Below are 19,798 nucleotides of genomic sequence, written 5' to 3'. Positions count from 1 at the left end.
AGTACACCACATCAGTCACTGGCTTCATCAATAAGTGCATCGATGATGTCGTCCCCACAGTGACCGTACGTACATACCCCAACCAGAAGCCATGGATTACAGGCAACATCCGCACTGAGCTAAAGGGTAGAGCTGCCGCTTTCAAGGAGCGGGACTCTAACCCGGACGCTTATAAGAAATCCCGCTATGCCCTCCGACGAACCATCAAACAGGCAAAGAGTCAATACAGGACTAAGATTGAATCATACTACACCGGCTCTGACGCTCGTCGGATGTGGCAGGGCTTGAAAACTATTACAGACTACAAAGGGAAGCACAGCCGCGAGCTGCCCACTGACACAAGACTTCCAGACGAGCTAAAGCACTTCTATGCTCGCTTCGAGGCAAGCAACACTGAAGCATGCATGAGAGCACCAGCTGTTCCGGATGACTATGTGATCACGCTCTCCGTAGCCGATGTGAGTAAGACTTTTAAGCAGGTCAACATTCACAAGGCCGCAGGGCCAGACGGATTACCAGGACGTGTACTCCGAGCATGTGCTGACCAACTGGCAAGTGTCTTCACTGACATTTTCAACATGTCCCTGACTGAGTCTGTAATACCAACATGTTTCAAACAGACCACCATAGTCCCCGTGCCCAAGGACTCTAAGATAACCTGCCTAAATGACTACCGACCCGTAGCACTGACGTCTGTAGCCATGAAGTGCTTTGAAAGGCTGGTCATGGCTCACATCAACACCATTATCCCAGAAACCCTAGACCCACTCCAATTTGCATACCGCCCCAACAGATCCACAGATGATGCAATCTCTATTGCACTCCACACTGCCCTTTCCCACCTGGACAAGAGGAACAACTACGTGAGAATGCTATTCATTGACTACAGCTCAGCATTCAACACCATAGTGCCCTCAAAGCTCATCACTAAGCTAAGGATCCTGGGACTAAACACCTCCCTCTGCAACTGGATCCTGGACTTCCTGACGGGCCGCCCCCAGGTGGTAAGGGTAGGTAACAACACATCTGCCACACTGATCCTCAACACGGGGGCCCCTCAGGGGTGCGTGCTCAGTCCCCTCCTGTACTCCCTGTTCACCCATGACTGCATGGCCAGGCACGACTCCAACACCATCATTAAGTTTGCCGACGACACAACAGTGGTAGGCCTGATCACCGACAACGATGAGACAGCCTATAGGGAGGAGGTCAGAGACCTGGCCATGTGGTGCCAGGATAACAACCTCTCCCTCAACGTGGTGTCCACATCACCAACAAACTATCATGGTCCAAACACACCAAGACAGTCGTGAAGAGGGCACGACAAAGCCTATTCCCCCTCAGGAGACTGAAAAGATTTGGCATGGGTCCTCAGATCCTCAAAAAATTCTACAGCTGCACCATCGAGAGCATCCTGACTGGTTGCATCACCGCCTGATATGGCAACTGCTTGGCCTCCGACCGTAAGGCCTGATTGCCAACAACGACGAGACAGCCTACAGGTAGGAGGTGAGGGCCCTGGCGGAGCGGTGCCAGGGACAACAACCTCACAGTCAACAAAACGAAGGAGCTGATCGTGGACTTCAGGAAACAGTAGAGGTAGCACGCCCGCATCCACATCGACGGGGCCCAGTGGAGAGGGTGAAAAGCTTCAAGTTCCTCGGCGGCGTGCACATCACTGACAATCTGATATGGTACATCCACATAGACAGTGTGGTGTGAAGAAGGCACAACGGCGCTTCTTCAACCTCAGGAGGCTGAAGGAATTCGGCTTGGCCCCTCAGACCCTCACAAACTTCTACAGACGCACCATTGAGAGATCCTCTTGTGGGCTGTGTCATCGCCTGGTACAGCAACTGCACCGTCCGCAACTGCAGGGCTCTCCAGAGGGTGGTGCGATCAGCTCAACGCATCACCGGGGGCACACTGTCATCCCTCCAGGACATCTACAGCACCCGGTGTCACAGGAAGGCCAAGAAGATCATCAAGGACCTCAGCCACCCGAGTCACGGCCTGTTCACCCTACCATATAGAAGGCGGAGACAGTACAGGTGCATCAAAGCTGGGACCAAGAGACTGAAAAACAGCTTCTATCACCAGGCCATCAAATTGTTAAATAGTCACCAATAGCCGGCCTCCGCCCAGTACCCTGCCCTGAACTTTAATCACTTTTACTAGCCGGCTACCACCCGGTACTCAACCCTGCACTTTAGTACTGCCCTATGTACATAGTCATTGAACACTGGTCAATTTAATAATGTTTACATACTGTCTTCTAGTCAAGGCTCATCCTATATAACTACCTTTTCTATTGATATACTGTCCATAATGTCTATACACACCACAGGAGGTTGGTGGCACCTTAATTGGGGAGGACAGGCTCTTGGTAATGGCTGGAGCTGAATGAGTGACATGGTATCAAATACATTAAACACATGGTTGCCATGTGTTTGATGCCATTCCATTGACTCCGTTCCAGACATTATTATGAGCCGTCCTCCCCTCAGCAGCCTCTACTGATACACACCATCAAGTATTTGATACACTGTCGATTTTGCAGGTTTCCCTACTTACAAAGCATGTAGAGGTCTGTAATTTTTATCATAGGTACACTTCAACTGTGAGAGACGGAATCTAAAACAAAAATCCAGAAAATCACATTGTATGATTTTAAAGTAATTAATTTGCATTTTATTGCATGACATAAGTATTTGATCACCTACCAACCAGTAAGAATTCCGGCTCTCACAGACCTGTTAGTTTTTCTTTAAGAAGCCCTCCTGTTCTCCACTCATTACCTGTATTAACTGCACCTGTTTGAACTCGTTACCTGTATAAAAGACACCTGTCTGTCACGCTCTGGCTCCGGGACTTTGTATGTTGAGCCAGGGTGTGTTCGTTTCGTGGTGTTCTGTTTGGTGGGGTTGTTCTATGTGGTGGTATTTCTTTGTTTGAATGAGTGACTCCCAATCAGAGGTAACAAGTGTCAGCTGTTGGCTCGTTGTCTCTGATTGGGAGCCATATTTATACTGTCTGTTTTCACCTTGGGGTTGTGGGTTTTTGTTCCGTGTTCAGTCAGTGTTACTGTGGACTTCACGATCGTGTTTTGTTTGTACTTGTGCTTTAACTATTAAAGTCATGTTCGTTTCACACGCTGCGCCTTGGTCTACTCCTTCACGTCAAGACGATCGTGACAGAAGAAACCACCGTACAAGGACCAAGCAGCGTGTCCAGGAGCAGGCAGCCTGGTCATGGGAGGAAGCGCCAGGAAAGGAGATAGAGAGGCTGGCGATGGCCCAGGTGGGCAAAGTGTGGTTAGGGGGGCTCACGACGTCGGGGCAGCAGGTGTACGGGTTAGAGCGGTGCAAAGCGTTGGCAGAGAAGGCCGCCAGGTTAGGGGGGCCACTGGGCACAGAGGAGAGGGAAAGTGTGGAGGCACGGCGAGAGGTACTGGGGTGTGTTACCAGTCCGGTCCGGCCCGTTCCTGATCCCTGCGTGGGGCCAGTGGTGTGTGTCCCCAGTACGGTCCGGCCTGTTCCTGCCATTCCCACCAAGTCAGTGGTGCGCGTCGTCAGCCCAGCCCGGCCTGTTCCTGCCATTCCCACCAAGTCAGTGGTGCGCGTCGTCAGCCCAGCCCGGCCTGTTCCTGCCATTCCCACCAAGTCAGTGGTGCGCGTCGTCAGCCCGGCCCGGCCTGTTCCTGCCATTCCCACCAAGTCAGTGGTGCGCGTCGTCAGCCCAGCCCGGCCTGTTCCTGCCATTCCCACCAAGTCAGTGGTGTGCGTCGACAGCCCAGCCCGGCCTGTCCCTGCTCCACGCACAAAGCCTACGGTGTGCGTCGACAGCCCAGCCCGGCCCGTTCCTGCTCTCCGCACCAAGTCTGTGGTGCGCGTCGCCAGCCCAGTCCGGCCCATCCAAGCTTCCCGCACCAAGCCAGTGGTGTGCGTCGTCAGTCCGGCACGGCCCGTTCCTGCTCTCCGCACCAAGTCTACGGTGTGCGTCGACAGCCCTGCCCGGCCTGTTCCTGCTCCACGCACCAAACCTACGGTGTGCGTCGACAGCCCTGCCCGGCCTGTTCCTGCTCCACGCACCAAGTCTACGGTGTGCGTCGACAGCCCTGCCCGGCCTGTTCCTGCTCCTCGCACCAAGTCTACGGTGTGCGTCGACAGCCCTGCCCGGCCTGTTCCTGCTCCACGCACCAAGTCTACGGTGTGCGTCGACAGCCCTGCCCGGCCTGTTCCTGCTCCACGCACCAAGTCTACGGTGTGCGTCGACAGCCCTGCCCGGCCTGTTCCTGCTCCTCGCACTAAGCCTACGGTGTGCGTCGCCAGCCCAGCCCGGCCTGTCCCTGCTCCACGCACCAAGCCTACGGGGTGCGTCGTCAGCCCGGCCCGGCCTGTCCCTGCTCCACGCACCAAACCTACGGTGTGCGTCGCCAGCCCTGCCCGGCCTGTCCCTGCTCCACGCACCAAGCCTACGGTGTGCGTCGCCAGCCCAGCCCGGCCTGTCCCTGCTCCACGCACCAAGCCCACGGTGTGCGTCGCCAGCCCGGTCCGGCCTGTTCCTGCCACTCGCACCAAACCTACGGTGCGCGTCGCCAGCCCGACCCGGCCTGTTCCTGCCACTCGCACCAAGCCCACGGTGTGCGTCGCCAGCCCGGTCCGGCCTGTTCCTGCCACTCGCACCAAACCTACGGTGCGCGTCGCCAGCCCGACCCGGCCTGTTCCTGCCACTCGCACCAAGCCTGGGGTGCGAGTCGTCAGCCTGGTCCAGCTCGTTCCTGCTACTCGCACCAAGCAAAGGATGCGAGTCGTCAGCCTGGTTCAGCCCGTTCCTGCTACTCGCACCAAGCCAAGGGTGCGTATCGTCAGTCCGGTGCCTGATCAGGTCAGCTACTCCACTACGGAGTTTGAGCAATCCGCTCCGTCTATGTCCGGTCCAGATCCAGCCAGCGGGGTCAGACCAGACCGGGGGCGCTACGGGGGGATTGTGGAAGGGTGGTGGTCAAGCCCGGAGCCGGAGCCGCCTCCGAGGAGTAATGCCCACCCAGCCCTCCCCTGTTTGGGGTTTTGAGGCGCGGTCGCAGTCCGCGCCTTTAGGGGGGGGTACTGTCACGCTCTGGCTCCGGGACTTTGTATGTTGAGCCAGGGTGTGTTCGTTTCGTGGTGTTCTGTTTGGTGGGGTTGTTCTATGTGGTGGTATTTCTTTGTTTGAATGAGTGACTCCCAATCAGAGGTAACAAGTGTCAGCTGTTGGCTCGTTGTCTCTGATTGGGAGCCATATTTATACTGTCTGTTTTCACCTTGGGGTTGTGGGTTTTTGTTCCGTGTTCAGTCAGTGTTACTGTGGACTTCACGATCGTGTTTTGTTTGTACTTGTGCTTTAACTATTAAAGTCATGTTCGTTTCACACGCTGCGCCTTGGTCTACTCCTTCACGTCAAGACGATCGTGACACTGTCCACACACTCAATCAAACAGACTCCAACCTCTCCACAATGGCCAAGACCAGAGAGCTGTGTAAGGACATCAGGGATAAAATTGTAGACCTGCACAAGGCTGGGATGGGCTACAGGACAATAGGCAAGCAGCTTGGTGAGAAAGCAATAACTGTTTGCGCAATTATTGGAAAATGGAAGAAGTTCAAGATGACGGTCAATCACCCTCGGTCTGGGGCTCCATGCAAGATCTCACCTCGTGGGGCTTCAATGATCATGAGGAAGGTGAGGGATCAGCCCAGAACTACACGGCAGGACCTGGTCAATGACCTGAAGAGAGCTGGGACCACAGTCTCAAAGAAAACCATTAGTAACACACTACGCCGTCATGGATTAAAATCCTGCAGTGCACGCAAGGTCCCCCTGCTCAAGCCAGCACATGTCCAGGCCTGTCTGAAGTTTGCCAATGACCATCTGGATGATCCAGAGGAGGAATGGGAGAAGGTCATGTGGTCTGATGAGACAAAAATAGAGCTTTTTGGTCTAAACTCCACTCGCCGTGTTTGGAGGAAGAAGAAGGATGAGTACAACCCCAAGAACACCATCCCAACCGTGAAGCATAGAGGGGGAAACATCATTCTTTGGGGATGCTTTTCTGCAAAGGGGTCAGGACGACTGCACCGTATTGAGGGGAGGATGGATGGGGCCATGTATCGCGAGATCTTGGCCAACAACCTCCTTCCCTCAGTAAGAGCATTGAAGATGGGTCGTGGCTGGGTCTTCCAGCATGACAACGACCCGAAACACACAGCCAGGGCAACTAAGGAGTGGCTCCGTAAGAAGCATCTCAAGGTCCTGGAGTGGCCTAGCCAGTCTCCAGACCTGAACCCAATAGAAAATCTTTGGAGGGAGCTGAAAGTCCGTATTGCCCAGCGACAGCCCCGAAACCTGAAGGATCTGGAGAAGATCTGTATGGAGGAGTGGGCCAAAATCCCTGCTGCAGTGTGTGCAAACCTGGTCAAGACCTACAGGAAATGTATGATCTCTGTAATTGCAAACAAAGGTTTCTGTACCAAATATTAAGTTCTGCTTTTCTGATGTATCAAATACTTATGTCATGCAATAAAATGCAAATTAATTACTTTAAAATCATACAATGTGATTTTCTGGATTTTTGTTTTAGATTCCGTCTCTCACAGTTGAAGTGTACCTATGATAAAAATTACAGACCTCTACATGCCTTGTAAGTAGGAAAACCTGCAAAATCGGCAGTGTATCAAATACTTGTTCTCCCCACTGTACATATAAACTCAGCAACAACAAAAAAACGTCCCTTTCTCAGGACCCTGTCTTTCAAAGATAATTCGTAAAAATCAAAATAACTTCACAGATCTTCATTGTAAAGAGTTTAAACACTGTTTCCCATGCTTGTTCAATGAACCATAAACAATTAATGAACATGCACCTGTAACAGGGTTGGTTATGTTTCCACTTGCCTCTAAAGAAATGTGTATTTAATGTTCAAGCATTCTTATTGGTTGGTTCAACTCTGATGACAATAAGGCGTTTTGTGATTGGCCCCGCTTGCAGCTAGGGGGAGATCGTGAACGTCAGGTCTTCCCAGTATGATAATGTGATGCAAGGGGTAGGTCATGTTCTGAATACTTTTTTATAGTTTACAATGTGTACAAGGTTGCTGTACGTTACTGATTCATACATGTGTGGGTATATGGCACCTGTTAGGGATTGAGGGGCTTTCTGGGATGTGCTTTGGCATATGATTGCTGTAGATAAGTGTGTTAGCTAGCATACACCGACGCAATGGTCACATGAGCCCACTGCTAACACAGTTGCCTTCATGTTACAGATTTTGCCATCGACAGCCATCAATATCGTTAAGCTCTGCACAACTAACGTGCTGTTTCCCATTTAACAACAGGTATTTACACGTTATATTTTGTATTGTATTTTTGTATTTTGTTCGCCCAGTATGAAAATGTGATGCAAGGGATTTTGCCATCGACAGCCATCAATATTGTTAAGCTCTGCACAACTAACGTGCTGTTTCCCATTTAACAACAGAAATAAATTATGCTCAACTGGGACCACTGGCTGATGTGATTTATTAAGAGAAAACACAACGCAAGGAGAGTACGACATACATCTATTACACACCATTGGAACGTCGTTAAGACACTAACAGCTTACATTTTTTACATTTAGCAGACGCTCTTATCCAGAGCGACTTACAGGAGCAATTAGGGTTAAGTGCCTTGCTCAAGGGCACATCGACAGATTTTTCACCTAGTCGGCTCAGGGATTAGAACCAGCGACCTTTCGGTTACTGGCACAACGCTCTTACCCACTAAGCTACCTGCCGCCCCAGGTAGCTTACAGATGGTAGGCAATGAAGGTCACAGTTATGAAAACTTAGGATACTAAAGAGGCCTTTCTACTGACTCTGAAAAACACCAAAAGAAAGATGCCCAGGGTCCCTGCTCATCTGCGTGAATGTGCCTTAGGCATGCTGAAAGGCATAATGACTGCAGATGTGGCCAGGGCAATAAATTGCAATGTCCGTACTGTGAGACGCCTAAGACAGCGCTACAGGGAGACAGGACAGACAGCTGATCGTCCTCGCAGTGACAGACCACGTGTAACAACACCTGCACAGGATCGGTACATCCAAACTTCACACCTGCGGGACAGGTACAGGATGGCAACAACAACTGCCCGAGTTACACCAGGAACGCACAATCCCTCCATCAGTGCTCAGACTGTCTGCAATAGGCTGAGAGAGGCTGGACTGAGGGCTTGTAGGCCTGTTGTAAGGCAGGTCCTCACCAGACATCACCGGCAACAACCATGCCTATGGGCACAAACTCACCGTCGCTGGACCAGACAGGACTGGCAAAAAGTGCTCTTCAATGACGAGTCGCGGTTTTGTCTCACCAGGGATGATGGTCGGATTCTCGTTTATCGTCGAAGGAATGAGCATTACACCGAGGCCTGTACTCTGGAGCGGGATCGATTTGGAGGTGGAGGGTCCGTCATGGTCTGGGGCGGTGTGTCACAGCATCATCGGACTGAGCTTGTTGTCATTGGAGGCAATCTCAACGCTGTGCGTTACAGGGAAGACATCCTCCTCCCTCATGTGGTACCCTTCCTGCAGGCTCATCCTGACATGACCCTCCAGCATGACAATGCCACCAGCCATACTGCTCGTTCTGTGCATGATTTCCTGCAAGACAGGAATGTCAGTGTTCTGCCATGGCCAGCGAAGAGCCCGGATCCCAATCTCATTGAGCACGTCTGGGACCTGTTGGATCAGAGGGTGAGGGTTAGGGCCATTCCCCCCAGATATGTCTGGGAACTTGCAGGTGCCTTGGTGGAAGAGTGGGGTAACATCTCACAGCAAGAACTGGCAAATCTGGTGCAGTCCATTAGGAGGAGATGCACTGCAGTACTTAATGCAGCTGGTGGCCACACCAGATACTGACCCCCCCCCCCCCCCCCCCTCCCCCCTCCCCTTTGTTCAGGGACACATTATTCAATTTCTGTTAGTCACATGTCTGTGGAACTTGTTCAGTTTATGTCTCAGTTGTTTAATATTGTTATGTTCATACACATATTTACACATGTTAAGTTTGCTGAAAATAAACGCAGTTGACAGTGAGAGGACGTTTCTTTTTTTGCTGAGTTTATATTTATATTCCGGACTCTGACATTGCTTGTATTGATAGGGAAAGAGGATACCTAGTCAGTTGCACAACTGAATGCATTCAACCGAAATGTGTCTTATGCATTTAACCCAACCCCTCTGTTTTGTATTGTTAGGTATTACTGCACTGTTGGCGCTAGGAACATAAGCATTTCGCTACACCCGCGATAATATCTGGAAAATATGTGTACGCGACCAATAAATATGTATTTGACTTGTGTAAAAGACCAAGAACATGCTACTGGAGCCATGCAAATAGGTAATTGGCTCTGCATTCTACAATCTATTGTCTCCATCTCGTGGCCTCAAGGAGGAAGTGCGTCTGCCAGAATAATGACATCTCATTGTAGCCACCAGAATGCGCTGTTTCCCATGACTTGATGCCAGTTTATGTTCACGCAGTGATGAAATAACACCTCATCGCAAAAAGCAGTCAGATTCCGTGTATGACAACGATTTATGCTTTGTAGAACAACGACCAACTCTAGTCCAATAATAAATTAACAATTATATCAACTTAATTTATTTTTATAAAGTACGTATTTGTAAATTATAAACGAACAAATAGGCCTTTACAGCGCTTCAAAGGACCTTCAGTCAATTTTCCTGACATCAGGTGAATAATTTATTTTCAGATAGACAGACAGACAGACAGACAGACAGGGAAGGTGCACTAGACACCATGATTGTCAGAAAAGCATCAGAAGAGACAGAGAAAGCGAAATAAAGAGAGGGATGTTCTGCACATTGTAAATATCATGTAGGCCTGTTTCAGACAGCAAACTCTTATAACATAACAAAAATAAAGAAATAAATATGTCCATTGCGTGCTGTTGGAGATGTGGCTTCAGTGCATCCTGATGCAAACGTGGCTAGGTGAAATATAACCTAGCTTGTTGGCCAAAAATGGTAATACAATCTAAAAAATATCCGGAATGCTCCGTGATTTCCCGGCCCCTTAGTAGCATGCAACCCGTTATCAGTGGGCTGAGTTTCAGATGTCAAAGTCTGAGTCGCTGTCCATTACCGAGAGGATCATCTCCGGGCTGCATGCACTTCTGGTGGGGCTGCATTCTTTCCTGGCCAGAGCGAGCATGGCACCTGGTCGCATACCGTGGTGCGCAAGCCTGGGAAATAACACAACAATAGTTTTATTACCCATGACATCACCAGTTCACCACCCAAATGTTTATAGACCTAGACACAAACTTAGTGCAATTGTTGCAAAAGAGGTAAAAGTCATCCTAGATGTTTATCCAAAACTCATGTAAAATCTAAAGCTTTCCATTTGGGTTTACTTTGCAGAATCAGATTTCCCGTCTATTTTCATACATTAGCCTACATGGAATTCTCCCTGAACAGAAGTTGTGGGTTATGATATAATCACGTTTATTTATTTATTGTATAAACCTGTTCTTGTTGGCGGCCGCGCGGTCTCTCTGTCTCCGGTTCTTGAACCAGTTCCCGACCTGTGTTGGAGTGAGCCCGGTGGCGCGCGCCAGCTCCCGTTTCCTCGCGGGGTCTGGGTAGGGGTCCTGGAGGTATCGTTCCCTCAGCAGGCCCCGCGTCCGCTCCTGGAAATTATCATCGTTATCATCATCAACATCATCATCATCATCATCATCACTGTCATTATCATAAACTGTAGGTTATTTATGGAAGAAAAAAAAAATGTAATCCAAACAACAGGTAAATACATCGAAATGAAATGTAGGCTATCCATAGCAATTAAAGTGTAGAATTGGGCTACAGCTCCAGAATAGCCATAGCCTGGTGAATATTAAACACCAATAATCACCAATAAAACGAACAAACCTTGAAGCAGTGTGTCTTCGTCTCACCGTCCCAGATGGTTCTTGGTAAAGGGAATTTCTTCCTGATACGGTACTTGTCCACCGGGCCCAGCGACCGCCCGCGCAGCCTCTCAGCCTCCCGGTAGTGTGCCTCGAGCCACATGGCCTGTAGTTTAACGTGCGAGGCGCGGCGCGTAAAGCTGTGGTTCTCCAGGATGCAGTAGAGTTCGCGGTAGTTCCCGGTGTGAAAGGCGACCACGGCACGCGCCCTCCGGACGGACTCATGCTCGGCGATGAAGCACGCGCCACCTGGGGCCACCGGCAGGGACCACAGGAACCGCGCGAGCCGCTCGACATCCCCGGTCTCCTCCAGAGTCTCACACACACCGGCCACCTGACAAGAACAACAACAACTGTCATCTCCAGAAGTAAGACATACACCCACCACAAACAAATAAACACACACACACACCTGCGCTGCAGAGAAGCGGAGCCCAGGGAGACCAGAGGCAGATGCGCATGCGGGGGGCTCCTCCAGTAACAGCATGCGGGACAGGAGGAGATGGGCGGGAAAGAGCTCTAGCTGCGATCTGAACACCATCGGGTCAACGAAGAGGAGAGAAGAAGAATATAGAAGAAAATGACAACTGTCTATTACGAGCTCCGTTATGAGCTCGACAGTCTGGTGGAGTCTTTCTATAGCTCACCTGATGGGCGGGGTGGGACCCTAGGTCTGCATCTCCATTGGGTGCCCTGCTGGAGGAGGCGGGGCAGCAATGCCAATCATAGCCTAGCAAGCGACTGACTATGTCATTTGAAGAAAAACTTTCAGAGTGACCGAGATGCTGACAGGATACGGGCAGGTTGACGTTTATCGGGATGAGTCTTGTCCTTGATGCAGAACTGAGCGATTTCCGCTAGATGGGCCAGCTGCAAAGTCAAAATTGGCTATATTGTAAATCGTTTTTGGTCTTCAGTTAAGGTTAGGGTTAGGCATTAGGGTTAGCAGTGTGGTTAACGTTATGTTTAGGCTTAAAATCAGATTTTATGACTTTGTGGCTGTGCCAGCTAGTGACCAGTCTGCAGAGCTGCCTCGAGAACAAGTACAATATGGTCGGGAGACAACTCAGTCTTCATCTTTTGTGTCTTCTTAATATTTGCCTTGAAAAACCTTCATTAATGATGGTGACGACATATCAAATCAAATCAAATGTTATTGGCCACATGCGCCGAATACAACAGGTGCAGACATTACAGTGAAATCCTTACTTACAGCCCTTAACCAACAGTGCATTTATTTTTTAATAAAAAAATAAAACAAAACAACAACAAAAAAGTGTTGAGAAAAAAAGAGCAGAAGTAAAATAAAATAACAGTAGGGAGGCTATATATACAGGGGGGTACCGGTGCAGAGTCAATGTGCGGGGGCACCGGCTAGTTGAGGTAGTTGAAGTAATATGTACATGTGGGTAGAGTTAAAGTGACTATGCATAAACATTATGTACAGAATAAATTACAAATAACGCGGAAAAACACACATAACAGTACAATTGGTTAGAGGGCTGTAAAACGGCAGCCATCTTCTCCAGCGCCATTCTAGTGATATCCTTCCACATATACTGTGTTTTCAAAATACCCCTCAAAATACCCCTCAAGAGAGGCATAGTAAGTCATGTCAAACTGTGTAGAATTGCAGAAAATGCATTGTAAAATGTCAAAACAAATTCAGGGGAGGACCCACAGACCACACATCTACTGTTCGTCCACCCCCCAATATCTACACCACAATTTGTGCTAAACATTTTATAGATGAAGGGATAAGGTTGCCTGGCTACCCAAACTCCTTGCTCCGGGCAAATGCTACGCCACACCCACGTACGTTAATTTCTTTCTCCGCAATGTGTCTGGATCTGAGTACCTCCCCGACGATTTCTAGAACTCTGCCGAATAGCTCTAGCTTTTCGTTGGTGAGACTTGGTAAGACACGTCAGGAGGGCGGTTACGTGTGTTAGCGCGGCAGAGGTCCTGGGTTCCAACCTCGGTATGAGCCGAATCAGGAGGAAGTGGTACTCGCTAAGCAAGCAGCGTGGACTCGTTTAAACAAGGAATGTCAACCCAAGTACTTTTCATATTCTAGACACGAGTGCTTTTGAACTGAGTGCCTATACTCCAGAGGACTGGATAATGACATGGCTAAATGGGTCAATTATTAAAGCAGTCCCCGGGTACTATCCAGCTGTTACCTGTAGATGCTTTATGTTGAATGCACTGTAGCTGATCACACAAAGTGAATGTACAGACAAGGGTCTACACACCAGGGCATGGGTGGATTTGAAAAGAGGTGCAGACATGCCTGATTCATGACTTTACTGTAAACTTGTAACCTGCAGAGGTGGTTCTCGGGTTCATGGAATATAGATACATTCAGTTTATAGAGCAAAAGTTCTGCACTGAAGCTCCCTTGAATAGTCTCGTTGATGCATTTCACATGAAACACGTCAACAATAAAGGCTATTACGGGAGATGCCTTTTGGAGCAGTACACTCTGACCTCGTCCTTGACTGTTAGACCATTACATTCTTGAAAGAACATCACAACTCCACCTTTAACAGACTCCCTACATTAAACATCAGCACAGGAGAAACAAACAGCAGTCAGAATGAATGGTAGAGACACAAACCTTTTTCCATCCTGTTGAAGTCAATGGAATCTCTGTTCTTGGTATATTGAATGGTGAATATTGTGTTATGATGGGTTCTCTCAGGCAAAAGGGAATACAAGCCCCAACTTCACTGCCTTGCCTTGGGAAACAGTGTAGACAATTGATAGTGCTGTATAAGTCCTCAGTAATAACATTGAAATGAGACAATTTAAATCAGTATCAAGGTCTAATGGGCCTACCTGACATTGTTAAATGGTAAGATTGTTAAATGACCAACCTTTTATATTTCATATTGAGAGTGGACCTCATCTTATTTTCCTCTGACACACTGGTTGAATCAACGTTGTTTCCACGTCATTTCAATGAAATTACGATGAACCGACTTTGAATTGACGTCTGTGCCCAGTGGGTAGATACTTACACCTCATTTGAGTGTCAATACAGTACAAGGCATTTTGTTGATGTGAATGAGAAAAAGGGTTTTTAACTAACCAAGGCTGGAATTAATTGTTACATTCTTAGAATGTGTGTGCAGAGTGGACATAGTTACCCTGGAGTCTGGAATGTATTAATGATCAATTATAATCTCATAGACCGACACAAACTGTAAGTCGCTCTGGATAAGAGTGTCTGGTAAATTACTAAAATGTCAATGTAAGTTTGAGATGTTTAGCCTTGGCTAGATTAGTGTTTTGTGCATCTCTTAGAAACGGGGTATTCCTATACAATAAGGTTTTGTCAGATTGTTGATGAGCATGAATAGCCATCTGTTCACTATTTGATGATGTACTGGCATTTCAATAGCAAAACAGCTCAACCGTCCATGTCCTGGTTTGTAAAAGCTTGTCCTGTTATGTGACATGCATGCCCCCATTTTGAAACACCATTGTCACAGGATTAATTGTGTAAAGTCTCCCATTGGACCTTTGGCAGTAACATCTATCAGAAGAGAAAGCTGTCAAGGTCTGGGCTCTTCTTCCAGCCAAAGATACTCGGTGGTTGCACCTGGCTCCTACTAAGTATGTGAAGACACAGATGCCCAGAAAACTAGCACCTTATATAAAATGGATAAATGTGTGTGTGTGTCGTAAGCGTATGTTCCATGGCTCAGGAAACCTGGCCTACAGCATATGGCTGATCCTAACTGGATCTGTGTTTAATGCAGATTGAATGTGTTTGTCTATCAGACTAATGTTAGATATGATAATCTGACTATAATAGAATGGCTTAACACTCAAATTATGAATATGATAAAGCAGAACAGTGGTTAGAATAATGGTTTATATTAACGGCAGAACACTTAGAGGAACATACACTCCGTCTGTGGTCTAGGTGAGATTTTCCGCCACAATGCCCCCGTACCCGATGTTTGACATTACCGGTATTAACGGGACAAACTGCTTAGCGGTGATATAGTGGACAGAGGTCACACCCTGGACCTGAGGTTTATTTAATCATAATGATAATGGTCTGTGTGCATGTATGTTCATGTGTCCAGTGTGTGTGTGTGTGTGTCCAGTGTGTGTGTGTCCAGTGTGTGTGTGTGTGTCCACTACCTTGGGATGCAGACATCATACAGTGAGATTTGATTTCAGAGGGCTAGATGAAGCTATACCATTCCTCTCAGATCTACAGTAGTGCCTATGAGGTCTGGGGGTTGATTTGGGATGGGGCGAGATTGTTGTGCCCTGTCCAAAAACAACCGTACACCAGATTGGTGATTGACAGCTATGACACATTCATACATCTGGAAGCATGTAGAACAACAAAAACAACCAGGGGAAAAGCCATACACACACAGGCCCATGCATATGTGTCAGTGTTGACCAGGTGGTCACTGCATGGCTCAAAGGGTTAATGCCAATTACTCCCACAGGCAGATGGACCTGGCTGAGCCTTGTCACAGTGTGTGTGTGTGTGTGTGTGTGTGTGTAGCGCTTCTCCATTCTCTAGGAATGTGTTGGTGGTTTATTCACTCAGGATGATTCATCTGAACCAGGATATGTCAAGGCTGTGTCCACTCATTCAATTCTCTAACTCTCTCTCTCATAAACACACACACACACACACACACACACACACACACACACACACACACACACACACACACACACACACACACACACACACACACACACACACACACACTACCTGAAATATCTTCGCTACTGTCAGATCCACCTTGGAGTGTAGTCTAAAGCTGACTGTGTGTGTGTGTGTGTGTGTGTGTCTCCTTGACACACAAAGGTATGCCGGTTTCAATGTTCTGTCCTCATAGCTGTATATCAGGCTGGTTCTCTATTCAATACACATCTATTGTCCCCAATCTCCCCATAGAGACATATGAACAGGACGGTACAGAAACATACATCACATTTAAACAGGAGGCCAAATATGAGGAGAAGAGTGGAGAGGGGAGGAGAGGACTAGAGGAGTAGAGAGGGGAGGAGAGGAGTAGAGAGGGGAGGAGAGGAGTAGAGAGGGGAGGAGAGGAGTAGAGAGGGGAGGAGAGGAGTAGAGAGGGGAGGAGAGGAGTAGAGGGGGGAGGAGAGGAGTAGAGAGGGGAGGAGAGGAGTAGAGAGGGGAGGGGAGGAGTGGAGTAGACAGGGGAGGAGAGGAGTAGAGGGGAGGAGTAGAGAGGGGGAGGGGAGGAGTAGAGAGGGGGAGGAGAAGAGTAGAGAGGAGAGGGGGAGGAGAGGAGTAGAGAGGGGAGGAGAGGAGTAGAGAGGGGAGGAGAGGACTAGAGGAGTAGAGAGGGGAGGAGAGGAGTAGAGAGGGGAGGAGTGGAGTAGAGAGGGGAGGAGAGGAGTAGAGAGGGGGAGGAGAGGAGTAGAGAGGGGAGGAGTAGAGAGGGGGAGGAGAGGAGTAGAGAGGGGGAGGAGAGGACTAGAGGAGTAGAGAGGGGGAGGAGAGGAGTAGAGAGGGGAGGAGAGGAGTAGAGAGGGGGAGGAGAGGAGTAGAGAGGGGGAGGAGAGGAGTAGAGAGGGGAGGAGTGGAGTAGAGAGGGGAGGAGTAGAGAGGGGGAGGAGAGGAGTAGAGAGGGGAGGAGTAGAGAGGGGAGGAGAGGAGTAGAGAGGGGGAGGAGAGGACTAGAGGAGTAGAGAGGGGGAGGAGAGGAGTAGAGAGGGGAGGAGAGGAGTAGAGAGGGGGAGGAGAGGAGTAGAGAGGGGGAGGAGAGTAGAGAGGGGGAGGAGAGGAGTAGAGAGGGGAGGAGAGGAGTAGAGAGGGGGAGGAGAGGACTAGAGGAGTAGCGAGGGGAGGAGTAGTGAGGGGGAGGGGAGGAGTTGAGTAGCGAAGGGGAGGATAGGGGGCGGAGAGGAGTAGAGAGGGGGAGGATAGGAGTAGAGAGGGGGAGGAGAGAAGTAGCCAGGGGGAGGAGAGGAGTAGAGAGGGGAAGGATAGGAGTAGCCAGGGGGAGGAGAGGAGTAGAGAGGGGGAGGATAGGAGTAGAGAGGGGGAGGATAGGAGTAGAGAGGGGGAAGATAGGAGTAGAGAGGGGGAGGAGTTGCCTGATGACTCATACTGATTTTAATGAAAAAAAAAAAAAAAAATTTAAGTGAGAAGTAAGCATTGATCTGAAGACGAAAAATAAAGATAATTCACATGAGCACCAAAATGCGTACTTCACCCATGCTCTACCAAGGTTTTCCAGCACACAGCTTTGACCTACTACAGTAGCTTTGTTGGTCTATTGTACTTCCAACAATGTGTAGGCAGGTTGCTTAGGATTCAAACCTTTTCAAAACAGCCCAATTCATACTCTTTGAGGAGGTTCTCCCACAATAACGTGATTTGTACTGCATTCAAGGTCAGGTATTGCATTCTTCCACCCCACACTAAGGCATTACCCCATTCCACTACCCTTTCAAGCTTTTTTTTAATACACTACATGGTCAAAAGTATGTGGACACCAGCTCGTCGAACATCTCATTCCAAAATCATGGGCATTAATATGGAGTTGGTCCCCCCTTTGCTGCTATAACAGCCTCCACTATTGTGGGAAGGCTTTCCACTAGATGTTGGAACATTGCTGCGGGGACTTGCTTCCATTCAGCCACAAGATCATTAGTGAGGTCGGGCACTGATGTTGGGCGATTAGGCCTGGCTCGCAGTAGGCGTTCCAATTCATCCCAAAGGTGTTCGATGGGGTTGAGGTCAGGGCTCTGTGCAGGCCAGTCAAGTTCTGCCACACCGATCTCGACAACCCATTTCTGTATGGACCTCGCTTTGTGCATGGGGGCATTGTCATGCTGAAACAGGAAAGGGCCTTCCCCAAACTGTTGCCACAAAGTTGGAAGCACAGAATCGTCTAGAATGTCATTGTATGCTGTAGCGTTAACATTTCCATTCACTGGAGCTAAGGGGCCTAGTCCGAATCATGAAAAACAGCCAAAGACCATGATTCCTCCTCCACCAAGCTTTACAGTTGGCACTATGCATTCGGGCAGGTAGCGTTCTCTTGGCATCTTCCAAACCCAGATTAGTCCGTCAGACTGCCAGATGGTGAAGCGTGATTCTTCATTCCAGAGAACGCAGCGAGCTTTACACCACTCCAGCCGATGCTTGGCATTGCGCATGGTGATCTTAGGCTTGTGTGTGGCTGCTCGGCCATGGAAACCAATTTCATGAAGCTCCCGATGAACAGTAACTGTGCTGACTTTGCTTCCAGAGGGAGTTTGGAAGTCGGTAATGAGTGTTGCAACCGAGGACAGACGATTTTTACATGCTTCGAGCTTCAGCCATCGGCGGCCCCGTTCTGTGAGCTTGTGTGGCCTACCACTTCACGGCTGAGCCGTTGTTGCTCATAGACGTTTCCACTTCACAATAACAGCACTTACAGTTGACCGGGGCAGCTCTAGCTAGCAGGGCAGTAATTTGTTGAACTGACTTGTTGGAAAGGTGGCATCCTATGACGGTGCCACTTTGAAAGTCACTGAGCTCTTCAGTAAGACCATTCTACTGCCAATGTTTGTCTATGGAGATTGCATGACTGTGTGCTTGATTTTATACATCTATCAGCAATGTGTGTGGCTGAAATAGCCAAATCCACTAATTTGAAGGGGTGTCCACATACAGTTGAAGTCGTAAGTTTACATACACGTTTTTCAACCACTCCACACATTTCTTGTTAATAAACTATAGTTTTGGCAAGTTGGTTAGGACATCTACTTTGTGCATGACACAAGTAATTTTTCCAACAATTGTTTACAGACAGATTATTTCACTGTATCACAAGTGGGTCAGAAGTTCACATACACTTAGTTGACTGTGCCTTTAAACTACTTGGAAAATTCCAGAATATTATGTCATGGCTTTAGAAGCTTCTGATAGGCTAATTGACATAATTTGAGTCAATTGGAGGTGTACCTGTGGATGTATTTCAAGGCCTACCTTCAAACTCAGTGCCTCTTTGCTTGACATCATGGGAAAATCAAAATAAATCAGCCAAGACCTCAGATAAAACATTGTAGACCTCCACAAGTCTGGTTCATCCTTGGGAGCAATTTCCAAACACCTGAAGGTACCACGTTCATCTGTACAAACAATAGTATGCAAATATAAACACCATGGGACCACACAGCCGTCATACCGCTTAGGAAGGAGACACATTCTGTCTCCTAGAGATGAACATACTTTGGTGCGAAAAGTGCAAATCGATCCCAGAACAACAGCAAAGGACCTTGTGAAGATGCTAGAGGAAACGGGTACAAAAGTATCTATATCCACAGTAAAACGAGTCCTATATCGACATAACCTGAAAGGCCGCTCAGCAAGGAAGAAGCCACTGCTCCAAAACCGCCATAAAAAAGCCAGACTACGGTTTCAAACTGCACATGGGGACAAATATCTTACTTTTTGGAGAAATGACCCCTGGTCTGATGAAACAAAAATAGAACTGTTTGGCCATAATGACCATCGTTATGTTTGGAGGCAAAAGGGGGGGGCCTTAAAATCAGAAGAATACCATCCCAACCGTGAAGCACAGGGGTGGCAGCATCATGCTATGGGGGTGCTTTGCTGCAGGAGGGACTGGTGCACTTCACAAAATAGATGGCATCATGAGGAAGGAAAATGATGTGGATATATTGAAGCAACATCTCAAGACATCAGTCAGGAAGTGTGGTCGCAAATGGGTCTTCCAAATGGACAATGACCCCAAGCATACTTCCAAAGTTGTGGCAAAAT

The 19,798-nt window shown here is 48.6% G+C and overlaps 1 protein-coding gene across 1 annotated transcript; it reads right to left on the bottom strand.

Moving 5' to 3' along the window:
• Window positions 1-10,151: 10,151 nt before the first annotated feature.
• Window positions 10,152-11,551, bottom strand: LOC311121396 (homeobox protein SIX3-like; the record flags this gene model as incomplete). The annotated part of the gene is made up of 4 exons (XM_084195893.1): window positions 10,152-10,284; window positions 10,568-10,731; window positions 10,973-11,344; window positions 11,423-11,551. The coding sequence occupies 4 exons, from the start codon at window positions 11,549-11,551 to the stop codon at window positions 10,152-10,154; spliced, it is 798 nt and encodes a 265-aa protein (XP_084052019.1).
• Window positions 11,552-19,798: the final 8,247 nt, after the last annotated feature.

This window comes from Coregonus lavaretus, assembly GCF_964263955.1.
Source record: "Coregonus lavaretus genome assembly, contig: HAP1_SCAFFOLD_1968, whole genome shotgun sequence".
Classification (NCBI taxonomy): Eukaryota; Metazoa; Chordata; class Actinopteri; order Salmoniformes; family Salmonidae; genus Coregonus; species Coregonus lavaretus.
Note: the sequence above shows the minus strand (reverse complement) of the source record. Positions and strands in the feature narration are given on the sequence as shown.